Source organism: Cryptomeria japonica, chromosome 5, assembly GCF_030272615.1.
Source record: "Cryptomeria japonica chromosome 5, Sugi_1.0, whole genome shotgun sequence".
In the NCBI taxonomy this organism is placed as follows: Eukaryota; Viridiplantae; Streptophyta; class Pinopsida; order Cupressales; family Cupressaceae; genus Cryptomeria; species Cryptomeria japonica.
Window position 1 is genome coordinate 671699335 of NC_081409.1, and position 16631 is coordinate 671715965.

The 16631-nt window shown below is 34.2% G+C and overlaps 1 protein-coding gene across 1 annotated transcript; it reads left to right on the top strand.

Moving 5' to 3' along the window:
- Positions 1 to 259: 259 nt before the first annotated feature.
- Positions 260 to 1926, top strand: LOC131039523 (xyloglucan endotransglucosylase protein 2). The gene is made up of 4 exons (XM_057972301.2): positions 260 to 689; positions 767 to 867; positions 956 to 1149; positions 1315 to 1926. The coding sequence occupies exons 1-4, from the start codon at positions 524 to 526 to the stop codon at positions 1664 to 1666; spliced, it is 813 nt and encodes a 270-aa protein (XP_057828284.1). The 5' UTR covers positions 260 to 523; the 3' UTR covers positions 1667 to 1926.
- The last annotated feature ends 14705 nt before the right edge of the window (positions 1927 to 16631 follow it).

Here is a 16631-nt window from a genome sequence, read left to right on the forward strand (position 1 = left end):
CTTTGATATGACATGGAGTGTGATCTGGTTGCAGATTTGATTGTCACCACTCATCTTAGCTGGATATCATTTGAATGCTCTTACCATCTGATCAACACGCACTCGTACAATTACTGCGCTTACTTCTTTCATACGCCCATTATTCACTGGAATTTACCACAAGAAAAATACAGAGACCAATTTGACCCAGTTGGGGGGGGGGGCGGTTGAAAGTTTCACTATTTTCTTCTTTCCATGGAAAAAAGACTAAATCTGTCAAAGAGGAAAAGCATTAAATTCTCATAGAATTGTAGCAGAATAGGTATGGATGGCCACTTCAGTGATGACTCATCCAAGTGAAACTGTTTACAGCTCATCCTCAACACAGACTGCTCCTTTTTCACACCGACACCCCATTTTTCAACTACTCTGCTTCTATTCCTCTCTCAATCCTGTGCAAATCAACTTCTATAAATACCCTCTGCCCCCAAATTGGTTTGCAAACAAAATAAATTAATCACTAGTATTCAGAACTTTCTGAGAAATGGGCAGCTTCTTCTTCCGTGGGTTTATTGTATTTTCATTGCTTATGTTGCTCAAGGGAGCTAGCAGTAGCTTGGACAAGGAGTTCTATGTTACTTGGGCTGCAGACCATGTTAGATTCTTCAATGGTGGGCAGGAGCTGCAACTCGCCCTGGATACAAATTCTGGTAAGAAGTTACAAATTCAAGCTATTTATGTAAAAGAAGGTTCAGCTCTGCTGATACTGGGTATGTTTGTTTAACAGGGTCAGGCTTTGCTTCGAAGAATAAGTATCTGTTTGGGAACATTAACATGCAAATCAAGCTGGTTCCTGGGGACTCTGCTGGCACTGTGACTGCTTATTATGTGGGTATTTGAAATTACAGGCTTAATTCATTTCACAGAGAATGTTTTATTATGAAGAGCAACTTACTTTTACTGAATTGTACTGCAGCTTTCTTCAGAGGGATCCAACCATGATGAATTGGACTTTGAGTTTCTGGGGAATAAATCAGGAGAGCCTTATGTTGTCCAGACAAATGTGTATGCAAGTGGTAAAGGTGACAGAGAACAGAGGATTTACCTCTGGTTTGATCCCACCAAAGACTTTCACTCCTATGGTGTAGTTTGGACTGCTCAGCACATCTTGTATGTTTCACTCTTTGATCATTAATGAAAGTTATTTCTTAATCCTCATGACCCAATTGCTTAAGTATATGCATACCATGATCAAATCCAACCATTCATTTATGCTCTGCCTTTCTCACCTGGTTTTTTATCCTGATGACTGAATTTGAATGACATGAAGTGCAGATTCATGGTGGACAGTGTGCCAATCAGAGTGTTCAGCAACCACAAGGCAGCTGGGGTGGCATATCCAGATAAACAAGCCATGGGAGTATTTTCAAGTTTATGGAATGGGGACAACTGGGCAACTCAAGGGGGTCTTGTGAAGATAGACTGGTCACAAGCTCCATTTGTTGCATCCTACCGTAATTTCAATGTTGAGCCAATGACAGCATCATCTGGAGAAGGTACGAGTGGGGTGAATTCAGAGCAGTGGAAGAAATTGCAGTGGGTGAAGGAAAACTTCATGATATACAACTACTGCAATGACAAACAGAGATATCCTCTGCCTCCACCAGAATGTACTACAGACATGTAAACCTATGGTTGTAGTATGCTTTGTTTCTTTATAGTCATGGTAGTTTAGTTCAAGGAGATGTTTAGACAGATAATTTCAAGAATAAAGATGTCAATATGTAATATATTTCAAGAATAAAGATGTCAATATGTAATATATCCAATACAAAGTAGTATGAGAGAAAATTAATTTCAAATTGTATGAGTTTTAGGGTGAAAAAAATTATAAAATGGTTGGAGGGTTGAAATTTAGTGATTGAAGTATTAGGTTTTTATTTTAAAGATTTCAATTTAGATATTTAAAGTGATATTTTTTTAAGTTATCAAAGGACATTTAGTTTAATGGTTAAGGTCATGTTCTACCAAAAAATGGTGTTGAGTTCAAATCTTTTTTATACTCACAAAAATGGTGTTGAGTTCAAATCTTCTTTAATACTTTAAAAAAGAAATTTCTATTATTTCAAGTTATTTAAATTCGACCAAATTTTAAAATACAAGTATTGTTCTTAAACGGTGATGTATTATTTATTTATAAAGAATTAAGTATTATAAACTATTGTAAAATATTAAAAATATATTTTAAATTATTAAAAATATATTTTAAATTTAAATTATTTAAAATATTTATATTATCAATTCAAATTATTTATTTTACAATCAAATTATTGATAACAAGTATACAAATAATAAAATATAATTCACATTTTACAACTATTTATTAACATAAACAACTTTACAATCTTTTCATTATCTTATATAAAAATAATAAAGAATCATTATAATTTTTAACTCTAAATTAATTAATATTTAAAAATAAATCCAAAGAAATACCCATATTTAAATTAATGTGAACTATGTTAATAATAATGAAAAAATGGACAAATTTTGAGTCAATCTTTATGATGACATTGGTAAAGGTAGTTGTGAAACGCATACCACAAAGTGGAACATAGATAAACACGATATAATTGACTCTTCTTTTGTTGGCAGTCTCAAAGTCAAAGTTAAGGTCAACAACTCTAGACAACTAGAGAAGAGGAATCTTTCAAAACTTATTTTCAAAACTTATTATATTATTTAATGACTTGTGGAATGTCACCAAATTAGTTTTTTTATTGAATCTATATGGTTGTAATTATGTAAATATTTTGAAAAAGTTTTAATTAGCATTATAATATGAAAGTAATAAATTAAAATTATCATAAGAAATATATTTAATCACATAAATAGATAGAAATACATAAATACATATTTTGTTGACAATTTTAGATTAGGGAAAAGTTTGAGGATATGTTTAATAAGTCCTAAAAACATGTTACACGAATGAACATTAAGATGAGGTCACTTTGTAATGGAAAAAGTATAAGATTTACAAATCTAGTTCATTTTGTTGTTACTTTAATAGGCTTGTATCAATAGATGATAAACCTTAGCTCAATTATAAAACAAAAATACAAAAAATAAAATGTAGAAAATATTAAATATATGCTATAGAAAAAGATACGCTATAAAATGATATATTGTAGTCTTTAAGAGAAGTATTCATAGCCCAAACAAATATTACAAAATCACATGCCAAAAAACCTACAACAAATATTTATTAGTAAAAAAACGAGAATTGCATCACAAAAAGATGTAAAAAATATATACAAATTTGCAATATTAAAATGTTCATATATTCTACATAAACCAATATATGCACACAACATACATAGAAGACAATCTAAACACACAAAGTTATTTAGTACAAAACACACGCAAAATATGAAAAATTACTTACACTAAGAAGGAACACTAAGAAGGAAAGTATAATATTTTGTTGCATGTTTTGTTGCTAGAAAATAGAACATAATCCCAATGTACTCTATTTCTAGGAAAATGTGAATATAGTTCAAGAGCTAGCATGCTTTATCACTAGGAACCATATACAAAGGCCATGAAATATATGAACTAGCATACCCTATTGCTAGGTGATTCATATATAAATACAATACTAGAGATTGCAAGTCCTTGCACACTCTATTGTTAGTCAATTCTTAACAAAGTTGAACATGTTTAAATGTTATTTTTAAGTTTGGTATTGTTAAATAAAGGTGAAGAGGGAGTATTATGATTGTTTTCAAATGGATGCAAATCTTATCATAGTTAAATGTAATATTGAATTGCCCATAAATTATTATGTATGTAAATGTGGCAGTAATAAAACCAACAAATCGTAACAAGGAAACACATAATAATAGATTTATATGGTTCTAACCCTTTTCAGAAGAAAACTCTACATCAAATGAAAGCTCAATTTCAATAGTATAATATATATGCAACTATCTAGCTCCCTTTAATCCGACAATATTCTAGTAACACTTGTATATTTCAAAAAAACCTCATGAACCCTATATCTAGCTCTAATTTATGGAGAAATGGGAGAAGAATACCACAAATAGTCTTATAAAAGAATGTGCCTTCATACCATGATAAAATGCAAAAATAAATTTGTTCAATTTATTGAAAAGGATATTTTTATTTTAGTAAAAATAGCTCCCAATGAGCCATGCATAGAAGTAGAAGTAGAAGTAACCTATGTACTAATAATATACCACGTTTTTTACTTGTATATCCTTCATAATGACACATGCCATAAGGCATGCATCCAAATTCACCTCCATAAATGCACATGAACCCCATTAATAATGCAAAATGCATGACTACAATATTTTAGTATTTGAGTTCAGGAATCTACTAAAAATAATTTTGTAACTACCTCTATCAACTTCATCTCTTTCATGAATGCCATTAAAATTAATATTCTAAGTCAATAATGAGAATATGAATAAAATAATATATCTAAAAAATATGAGTGTCCAAGTACCCATTTCAAGATTGTTGAAGATACTTTAAATAATACATTATATTATAATTAAATATCGCACTATCCTAATATTCTCCCACTTGATATCATATATTGTAATGACACCCAAAGGAAACATAGAATAAATAAAGCACAAGATCCAAAGCATGTGGCATTCTCGCACTAAGAGAATGTCTATGTGCTCATTTGTTTATTCAAATAATCTACAATAGTATCTTGAACATCAACCTTTCACAATACCATTCTCTACCATCTCGTACAAAAAATGGTATTAAACATCAACATGCTTAGTATGAGCTCATGGTACATGGGATTTTTGGACACACAAATTGAAATATAACAATCACAACTAATTGTATATAGTAATAACCTTGCCCATTAAACCAATACCTAGCCAGAGTTTGTAATCATACCACCTCCTTAGAGGCATATTTAGTAGCAATATACTCTACTTTAGTGATGGTAAAAGTGTGAGAATTTGCCTATAGCAACCAAGATCTAGAGTTCAAATGAATAGCACATAAAAGAGAATAAACGTGACAAGAATAAATTGTATTCCTATCAATGATTCAATACAAAATGTCCAACTGACTAAATTGGATTACATATAATGTAATAGAATATTCCACTAAAGGTGGATAACCCACCAAAGGTGAAATATGATAACAAGATAACACCACAAAAGGTGGAATTTCTCTTATAAGCAACTTCCCTAGATGCACACTTCCTTGAGTGTCTCATATGCAAACTACAATGAATGCATTATCATAAGTCAACTTAAGTAAAGTGTAATTATGAGAACACAAACACTCCCCCTTGAGTGCAAATTAGGAGAATGTAGACTTAAGCTAACAATGCAAGATGGGTCCCGGCTATGAGGCTATGTTAGGTACCCATAAACAAATGCAATGCAATATCTCACAAATGGAGAAAGAGAGAAAAAACAAATGGGAAAAAACTCCTCCCCCCAAAAGAGATATAAAAGCACACAATGCTCTCAATGAAGAATGAGAAGAACAAAACCCCATGTATAGAAAAAGTGCCCCCCATAAGAGACAAGAAGAGAGACCATGAACACCCCCCCCCCCCTAAATGTAGAAATTCCTGCAAAGATGGTCCATTGATGTTGACCAAAATACCTTCCCATTAGGAAGAAATAGAGCCAATGCTACACCAAGAATGTCAAAGTATGACAAAACCAGGTATCAATGTCAATGAAGAATGACTGATGAATCACTCACCCCAACAAAATGAAGGTCGGGCATGGAGACAACCTACTTTGAGCATCAACTAGATACTCATCAATGGAAGATTGATACAATCCAAGTCACACTAGAGCCATGCACAAACTAGTACTTGTATAAGTCTCAACTGGAGCCATGCACCAAGTCTCGCAAGACATTTCCTAATCTATGAAGTACAAGAGGATTATGTATCAAATATATCATCAATCACAAAGTACAAAGAGGTGTGACACTTTATAATAGCGTAATGTTGGAAAAAGGCGAATGAATGAAATCTAGAGGAAAGCTTTTCTTCCCTCCAAGGAGAAATGAAAGTTTCACTTCAGATTCCCCTTCAAACACTTTTCACACATTACATTAGAAGGGGGAAATACACTAGGTTCGACCTCTAGAGAAAGAGATTGAATTATGAGTGATGATAAGTTAATCCCCTCTTTTGAGATAAAGATTTGAATTGATTGAATTGTGTACTTATGACCAAATGAAAAAGCGACAAAGATCTGATTATAACTCGAGATAGAAGCATAGGATGAAGATGTGCACCTGGATCTGGCAATAATATGTCGAGACGAAGCTGCCCTATGAATTTGAGGAAAAGTTGTTTGGACTGTGGCAGGAGTGTACACGGTCCTCCAAAAAATCTACGAAATGAAAAGGGTTTTTCTACCTCTGCAAATGGAGTCCAAATCCGAAAGTACAGCCACACACCTGCAACCTACACACAAAAAAGAGAGGAAGAGGGGTTGGGATTGGGGGTTTGCCTTTAGGTCAAACCCCAGTTTTGGAATTAACCAAATGATGAAAGAAAGTACTTGCAAGTAAGTGTAAAGGAAATACTAAAATGTAAATCACCTCAAGGGAGGTTGTAGATAGAGTGTAGGTAGATTTGCTTGTGTGGAATTGAATGTTGGAATGAATCTCCTCTTCAATGGTTGAATCCTTGACTTGAATGCAACACCTAGCCTTGAAAGGAGACTTGAGAATGCTCAATGCTGGAAAGGAATGCTTGACTGCTTGAATGCTCTTGAATGTTTGATCTCATGTAAACTTCCCACTCATCCAACTTATCCAACTTATGCAAATGAGAGGAAAAATGCGACACATGTATTCATCAATTAGGGTTAATTGACTGATTTTTTGTCGCAGGGTGACACTGGGGGAGTTTTCCCACTCAATGTGCAACCTCCAAAGCACAATTTGAAGGGTCCTGCCCCAAAATAGGGCAGGAGACAGGGGCGCCACGCCCATATCCTGCCCTTTTTTCTAGGACAAAATGCAGTTCAGGCAATGTGGAGGGCAAGCCAAATACAATTTCCAGGTGTCGAGCAAGTCTCCAGTCTCCGATTAGGCTTAGGGATTCGAATCGCGTGCATGAGGACCCTAATGTGGTCGACAATTGCAAGGGTCGCTATTTCATGACACTACAAATAGTGCATGTATAACATAGCTCATGCAAGAGAATACAACATGATGATGCAAATCTGGAAACATGAAGATGATGCCACCAAAAAGATGCCCTGTAGAAGGTTGCGGATGAAGATGCCTCCGATTAGAATGTCACCAAGAGATATGTCGATTTGAGAATGCTGTAAACATGTATGGTAGACAAGAAAAAAAGTTTTCCCAAATTTGCTTATTTCATGAAAATTTGTTTTTAAAAACTTAATTAAAAGTTTAAAAAAACATTTATTAAATGCCCATGATAAAAAAACTTTATTAAAAACAATAAAGCAAAATTTGAATTTTTTTAATTTTTTGATAGTATTAAAAAAAACTTTATTTAAAAATAAAGGAAAAAAACCCATTTGTTTTTATTTTTCATATTAAAAAACTTTATTAAAATATCAATAAAGAAAAATACTTTTTTTTTTGAATTTTTAACATTTGAAAATTTTAAGTTTTTACAAAACTTAATAAAAAAACCGATTGAAATAGCTTGCAACTATTTTGGCTCCAAAACTGTAGTACAGAGTCAATAACACGCAAATTATTGATTGTTATACATCGTTGATTTTGAAAAGAACAACCACGATTTTTAAAGTTGTCAATAACACATTGTATGAATTGAAGGTTTTGGAGCTAGAATAGACGCATCCTTGAAAATAAAGCATTAAGAAAAGCAATTTAAAAAAATATATTAAAAACATACGAACCTTGTCATGGAAGGGTACCTTATGCATGGTAAACCTTGGCAAGGCCCCCATGTACTGTCACAGGTTGCCATGGCAGAGCTTGCACCTTGTCACGGACAATTTTTTTTTTTAATTTGAAAACCAAAAATTAAATACCCTCCCCTCTAAAATTAATTTGTTTTTTTTTTTCTGAAAACAAACAGAAAATAATTTCTTTCTCAAAAAATTCAAACTTGTACTTGCAAGTTCGTAAGGCGGAAGGGGGGGAGGGGCAATTTTTTTCACCTCGGGGTGATGAGCTCCGATTTGGACAAATGAAGAACCGATCTTGGGGTTTTTGGACTTTTTGAGTGTGATGGCGGTGACAGATTTTTGCCAAAAATGCTCCAAAATTGTAAATCGCTTATGGGACAGGTAACAACCCTCCACCTTCAAACAACTCTAAATTTGGCTTCGGGTTTCAGATTTGGATGAAACAAAATGTGATTCTGGGGTAAAAGCACAATGCTGTGTCACCCTTTTATTAAAAAAGTGGCCAACAGAACTAAAACTATTTAACTTTGACTGCGTAAAAGTGATATTTCTAAATTGAATTTCAAAATGATGTAAACTGATCAAATGTAGAAATATTAATGAAATTTATGTCTGTTATTTTATAATTAAAAAAAAATTGACATTTTTTAAATATATTCAAAGACAAATTTTTTATTGTTGAAAAATGTTGAAAATCAAGGGTTCTAGTCGACATCACAAAAAAAATGAAAATGAACTTTTTTTTTAAATTTTCCAAATAGAGGACATATATATGCAGTGCTATAAAAAACAATTAAATTTTGATGTATATTTTTTTTGTAATAATATTTTAAAGTCCAACCTATCAGAATTTGGTTGTTTTTATTTGACATCACCTTTTGTCTACTAAATTTATCATTATCAAAAAAATATTATACCTTTTTGGAGAAGATTCTCTCATCTTGTGAAAAATATATTTTTTAAATTGTTTTAATATCATTTTATATATATTTTAATTTCAAATCAACCTCTTTTTGAACTTAAAAAACCTACTTGCAATGTTTAAAAAATAAAAAATATTAAAATTAATCAAAATATAAAAAAATATGTATAGATTCCTGACTTCGAGCTCTACAAAAGGGTATTTTCAATTTTTGAAAAAAAAAATCTACCTGATGAAAAACAAAGCAAAAGTAATTTTTTAAGAAATGCAGACAAAATGGTCATTTTGTTGCCACATCACCTAACACTTAGGATAGTTCGACCAAACTCAATTTGGCCGAACTGAGTTCAGTTTGTTAGAATTCGTGAAATGCAAATCCCACAAGCCTAGTTGTCTTCTACAAGAATACCTGTGACACATAAAGAGAGAAATGGACAACAAAGAATAATTGAAGACAATTAACAATAATTGAATGCATTGATTTGAAATTGCTTTATTACAACGAAGGATATGATATCCTTATAGAGAAATATAACTCTAAAGATAGAAGCCCTAAATGGTGGATTCTACAAGATAGACTGAGAGTGAAAATAGAATGCGTGATTCAGTCATGTATGCACAAAAAGCATAATAAACTAATTAAATGCATGAAACTCTCAAAAATCTAAACGTAGTTTGCATTATGCATGGAGATAAATATTAATTAATTAACTAAATAATAAATTATTTAGTGAATTAATGCAATTAAGTGAATAATTAATGTATGAATTATTTAGTCCAACAACCCCCTTGAATGCACAACTAGGAGAGAGGCAAAGATATAGGAAAAAGCATTCAAAGATGAATGCATGATGGCTCTCGGCCTAAAGCCTGATAAGGTACCCATGAACAAACATGCAAGTTTCTCATAAACGGAGCAAAGGAGAAAACCCAGTGGGAACAAAACTCCTCTCCAAAAAAGAAACAAAAAAGAAGTACAAAACCAATGTCTCAAGAGACTCTCTCAAGAACATATGTACAACCAACCCCCCATGAGAGAGGATTGAGGCTCCAAACCCCCCCCCCCCCCAAAATGATAGAACCCTTATGCCAATGATCAAACCGACGTGACTCCAATGTGGAGTAAACATAGTCAACAGACAAAGTAGAGGAAAAAAGTGTATGTAAGGCAAAACTGGAAGGCCTGGATGTTGATCAAAGGAGAACGCATGATGGTCCTAAAAAGGAAGCTCCAATGATGGTGGGATAACAGATGTGTTGAATCTGTCATCTGAGAGGGAATGAGCATCCTCTGATATGTCGTCAACAACAACAGTAGTGGGCTCAATGCATGGAGCTACAATATCAGGCGATGCTAAAGAGGAATCTTGCTGAACATATGCAAACTCAACATGAGGAGGAGGTGTAGAAGTCACAAAAATGGTCTTAGGAACAACACATAAGTTCAAGTGACCTGACTTCACCTCAACATGCTCTCTTGAAAAAAGAGAGGAATTCTTAGACAATGGAGAAGATGGACCAAAATGAGAAAAGCAGTACAAGCGGGAAGAATGATCATTTGTCCCTGTAGCAACAATGTCTCCAGTCTCACTATCTCTAATGTGTACTGAATCTCGTGTGAATTCAACTGTCTTCCCTATCCCACTATGAGAAATATGATAAATAGAGAGAAATTTATTAGACAAAGATGGCACACAAAGTACATCATTGAAAGTACCGTCATCAATGTCGATAGAACCCTTCCCACATACTATCTTGCCCATCAAGATGTGTGGTGTAGGAGTAGCTTGAAAAGATGAGAAAATATCCTGAGAAGATGCCATATGGTGTGAAGCACCTGAATCTAGTAGCCATTGAGAAGAGGGTGGACTAGTAATTTCACATAATGCATGACCCTTTCCATTGGGTAGTCCATCTGTTTGGAATGAAGGAGAAGAATAAGACCCGTCAGAAGAAGAAGAAGAAGGAATATTTCTCTTTGCAAGAAAAGCAATCAAATCTGAAATCTGTTTCTCATATCCATCAAACTTCTTCTGATGACAATATGACTCATTATGCCCTTTCTTTTTTCAATAAGCACAAATAGGTCTTTCTCTCTTCGATGATTCTCCCTTAGGAGAAGGTGAACCAGAGGTCTTCTGTGAAGTGGAATCCTTTCCTTTCCCTGTGGTCTTTGGATTCTGTTTCTTTCCTTTGCTAGATGAAGCCTTGATTTTTTGAAATGGGTATTTATTATATTTTCATTTTTCATTCATTTTAATTCTTTGTTCATATCATCTTTTCTACAGATAAAAAACACTAGTCTTTCATGGGGTCCATTGGCATTAATTTATTCATATCCTCCTTTACTCTAGGTGTTCAAATCATTAATCATCCATTATGTGTCATTTCCATGAAGTGACCACCATTTTCAATAGTACGGTGCATGAAATTACTTGTAAATTTGAAGCCCCAACAGAAGGCACCCCAAATGTCTGCAATTTTTCATTTATAAGCACATCCTTCCCTATGAAAAATGCATAAGCTGCATTCATTACCTCCACCATGTCTTTAGTGCCACTGATCTTGGGAGGGATCTCATCAGTATACATCATTGCATTATCTAGCTTATCCATTAATCTGCTTCTTCCTGACCAAACATTGAACAAAGGTCCAAGAAAAGTGACAACCTCAAAGGATTTTTTACTTGCCTCTTTCAAAGAAATGTGCAAATCATGCACTACCATCAATTTTCCTTTCAATACATTAATCTTGTGCTTCAGAACCTTTTCAAGATTTTTAATTTTCTTTATGTATTCCTCCATTTTTGTTGTCACATCAGCTGGTATTTCTTGTACTTGTTCTATAATCTATATTGGAGGGGGCTCATTTGCAATTTTTTCTTTCAACTCCACTAACTCTTCCTCCAGAGTGCCCTTCTTCATCTATGTCTCTTCATATTTTTTAGATAATGTAATCAATTGGCTATATGTTTTTGTGTATCTTCTTGACAAATCCTTCATTTTTTATAAATTCATGAAAGAAACTTGAGTAAAAAATGATGCAATCTTCGTGTTAGTTGTGTTCTGCAAATTCCAGATCATTTTGTCAGCTTTCTTTTCTACTTGGATATTTAGAAGGTGGGGCTTTTGAGTGGAAGAGGCCAAAGACCAAGCAATAAGTGTCTTTGACTTAGGATTAAATCATGATCCTCTTATTACATCTCCAATTTCAAATTCAGTTTTAAACATTGGGTCCTCTTGCTTCCTAACCTGATCAATAATAAAAATAGACTGGATATCCCAATCAGGCATCATAATCATACTAGTACTCTTAATCAATTGTCTTGCCTGTTCCATAGATATTTGCTCCCTATCAAGATCATATTCCTGCAGTGCCTTGATGATCTCCTCTTTCTTTTCTACATTTCCTTCCTCTATGATCAGATTTTGTCTTAATTGATTTTGTTTCAACCTTGTCAAAAAACTGTTAAATTCATCTGACTTAATAAAGTCACCATCTTTCATGAACTCATTTGACAACATCACACACTCATCAAATCCTTGAGCAAGGGCTTCGTTTGTTTCTCCCCGTTCTTCATTATGCCCTGCTTCTCTGAGATGTGTCCTTATTTGATGAAAATAGTGTCCTTGTTCTGTAACAATTGCTCTAGTAGGGTCTCTCCTCACAATTGTACTGACCTCTTTGGTTTTTTGTTTCTTTGTAGGTGGCACTCGGGTAGATTGTACTTCATCCCCACTCTCTACATCATCAGCATACACACTAAGTGGCCTCTTACCATATGAAGATTTCCCATCTTGGGGGTCTTACTGCTGAGTAGCCACTTCTGGAATTTGAGGCATTTGTTCCATCAGAGTTTCATATAAACTCAACATTCTGTTAATCTTCTCCAGGTATGGGTTATTAGGGCAAAAACCTAAGAAACTAGGGTCAACAACCTTCAATTCTGCTCCAACTCTCATCAAATTTTTCCATTTTCTTCTCCTTTCTTGTACTTCCTCTTTTCTCAGCAAATTTCTAACCACATCTTCATCATCCAATGGTTCATGGTCCTTTATTGTGGCCCAAGGTGTCATTTTTGGCAATGCGCGTTTAATAAATTGTTCAAGATCACAAAATCTAGACACAACATTAACCAACCTATATTGTTTAAGGAAATTGTTTACTTCATCAAAGGAACTCCTACAAATGGTAAAATTAGACACAACCCAAAGCCTAGGAAGAAGAGAACCCTTCATGTGTTTGTCAAGGTATTCTTTTTCAACTAGGGTCAATTGCCAAATAAACTCCATAAAAGAAATCCTAATTGGAATAAATTTTGGTAAAATATGGGGAGGCTAAGGACACCCATAGACTCTGATCACAGTAAAGTTATCAAAAAAGAAAAATTCCCCCCAGTTATGTGAAATAGACCAGTTTGAAACATATTGGCAAGGTCTCAAAACTCTCCTAACATTAATTGACAATATTTTTCTATTTATTCCTAGCATTTCCATAATTGGCAAAACAATCCAATTTTCAAAGAAAAGGAAAGAAGAATGGGGAGAACTACTATCCCAAACTTGGGTCCATATTTGTATTGGCATTAAGACACCCAATTCTTCTTTGAAAAGCTCCAATTCTTTAGCCATAAACTCAACATTATAGAAAAAGATTAAATGCATCAGCAATGAATAATGCTTGAATGTAGGACTGGGTGCACCACTCTGAATTTCAACTAGAACATTATGAATGTGTTCAACCACATAACCCACATAATCGTAATCTTTGTTAACATCTGGGTGTTGAATGTCCATAGCCATCATCAGTAATTCAGCTGACACTGTTGAATCTCCATCAAAGCCCAGCACTCTGCATAATCCATAGATTTTACAATGCATATAATGGTGGAAAGGTGTGATGTCAAATGGTGGTTCAATACTATCTGGAATTATAACCAGTTTCCTATTCACCCTAGGCATGTATCTGGGCATTGCATTCTTCTTGATAACACCTTTGTATTTGTCATAATCATTTGCTTTCCCCTCCAAATCTATATCTTTACATGTAGCACCAGTAATCTGGAAAGCTTCAACAAAGCTAGCTCTATTAATTGAAACTAGGGAAGAGTGGTTCTTTCTTCTGATTACCCTAGATACTAGGAAATAGTGTTTGGCCAACTCTTTGATTAAATCCACATCAACATACACATCTGGCACAATTAACTTTACCATATTTAAATCCCAAGGGTTTGACATCGGGATACCCTTAACCCTATTATTCCAGAAATAATGAAACAGAACAGTACCCGTCATATGAAGCATGGTCAGGTTTCTGCATTGGCTCCATAAATCTTTCCATGCCAAATCATTTATATTCAAAGTAACAGAAGTCCTTGGCGACAAATCTACAAATTCTTCTTTGTATTTATTATCCTTATTTTCCTCAGTGACCTTGGGCTTGGAACCTCCAGTTCCACTCGTCGCCTTGCTCAATTTAGCTATAGGAGAAAAACTTAACCAATTTTCTGAAATTTTCCCACACCCAACACTCCGAATTCTCCAACGTTGTTGTAGAGCTCAATTCACTAGATTACCTCAAAGATAGAATGCATTAATGCAATTATACAAAATCTTAGCTCGATCATGCAATTTATGGTATTTGGGTGCCATCACTTCTCTCAAGTCTCATTAATTGCCACACTTGTATGAACTAGCTATTGTGGCATTAATTCAAAGCTGAAGTACTTGAGTGAAATTTGAATTCATGCCCTTCTATTTGATTATAGAACCCGACAAACAAGTCCACATGTCAATCCCCATCTTTAATCACACACTCGCAACCGGTTATAACAATTTGGAAAGTAACCGATGAGTTAGCGATAATGCTACCAAATCATCTTAATCGTAAGCTCACAACCCCTTTTATGAATCCTCAAAGAATCTCATGAGTGAGCGACAACTGTTGATCTTCATCAATCCCTTCAGTCGCAACCTCGCAATAGTATTTGTAATATTCTTTCTTTACTTGTGAGCTAGCGACCACTACAAATCTAACAAAACAACTTATTTCATCGTAAGCTCGCAACTCAAAACTTAACTTGACTTAAACCCTTGTGATCTTGTGACAACAAGACACTTAACCGCCATTACATGCTTTCAACACTTTTTGACTTAAGACTTGCAAACCTACGAGCATGCAATGACCACAAAATCAAACCAAAGCTTACTTGTCACCAAATCACAACATAAAATGCTAAACAACTTCAAAACCTGCGAGCAAGCAACGAAACCAACTAAGTTGTGATACCAACCACATCGCATGATCACAAATTAAAATGACTTAGCCGCAAACACCTCGCGACCTTGCGATAACATAAAATCACACCATCGCAACCTCACAACATAAAATGGTCAAGTGCAAAACATCTTGTGAGGTAGCGACAACTAAAATCTCTCAGTACTCGAAAGCTCGCGACTTAAACTGACTTGATGATAAAGGACCTGCGAGCTAGTGATAACCATAAAATCTCAAAACTATTTATCTCTTGACCGCAGCGACCCAACAAGTACCAACAAAAATCGATGTTTTATGTTAATTACCTTCATAAACAAGCGCGAGCAGTGGCACACAGACCATTAATGACTTACTTGCTAACTCTCGCAGCTATAATACATGGCATTAGACCAATTTGAGACCTCGCAATTTAAACCCAAACCAACACTCGCTAACTTGCCACTTAAATTGTTAACATGAAATTTATCTGCGAGTTAGAGATGAAACATTAAACATGTCTAATTGTCTGACCAACCATTTGACCATGCTTGACGTTGACATGGACAAATAAAGAGAGGACAACTCAGATTTTCAACGCATGACAACTTCGGTTTACTAGCCAACTAAGACAAAAAACAAACACAAAACCCTAATCCCCATGAACATCATGTTAAGCATTTAATGTAGAGTAGTAGAAAGGTTCTAACAGTTATGCAATATGCATAATTTTATGGATCTTGTGACACAATTTGTTGCATTTCATGTTCAACATAATGTGGAACCAATTTACTAATAATTCAATTGTTTACTAATAATTCAAAAAATAAACTCTAATAGTTTACTAATAATTCAAATTCACAATTAAAAATATGAAATAAGTATCCGTTCTGATTGACAAATTCAAGGAATACAATATCAAAAATCATCAATGACAACTATAGTATTGCAAATTGTAATTTGACTCAAGAACTGTAGTATAATTATAAATACCTATAAATTGACTTCTAATTCACTTCAATGACTCACTCTGAGGCTTCTATATCCCAAATGGACTCAAGATCCAAAAACTGACTAGTACTAACAGGTTCATCTTCATTCTGAGTCGAGTATTCAAAAATTTCTTCGTCTTCATGCTGACTCCGAGTCTGTGATCCATCATTTATCTCAGCACTAGCAGTAGCACCACCAGCTTTTAAAGTGTTGCACAACCCTCATCTTTCACACATGGAATTCCATATTTTCAGTGCCCTATCATATGGAAAATCTCTAACATTATACCGAGTTACAAACAACCTCAAGCAAGTTTCCAATTTTTTGTCTAATTTGTTTCTGATCTTTGATTTCAAAAGCCCTAATGCACTGAAAACTCTCTCATCTTCCACTGACCCCAATATCATTGTTTGACATAAATCAACAAGTTTCAAATATTCTGGTATTGCAATACACAATACTTCACTTTGATTTACCCTTTTCCAAAGCCTTAGGATTGATCCAGGTTCAAATGGATTCTCCAAGTCATCCAACTGTCGTTTCAT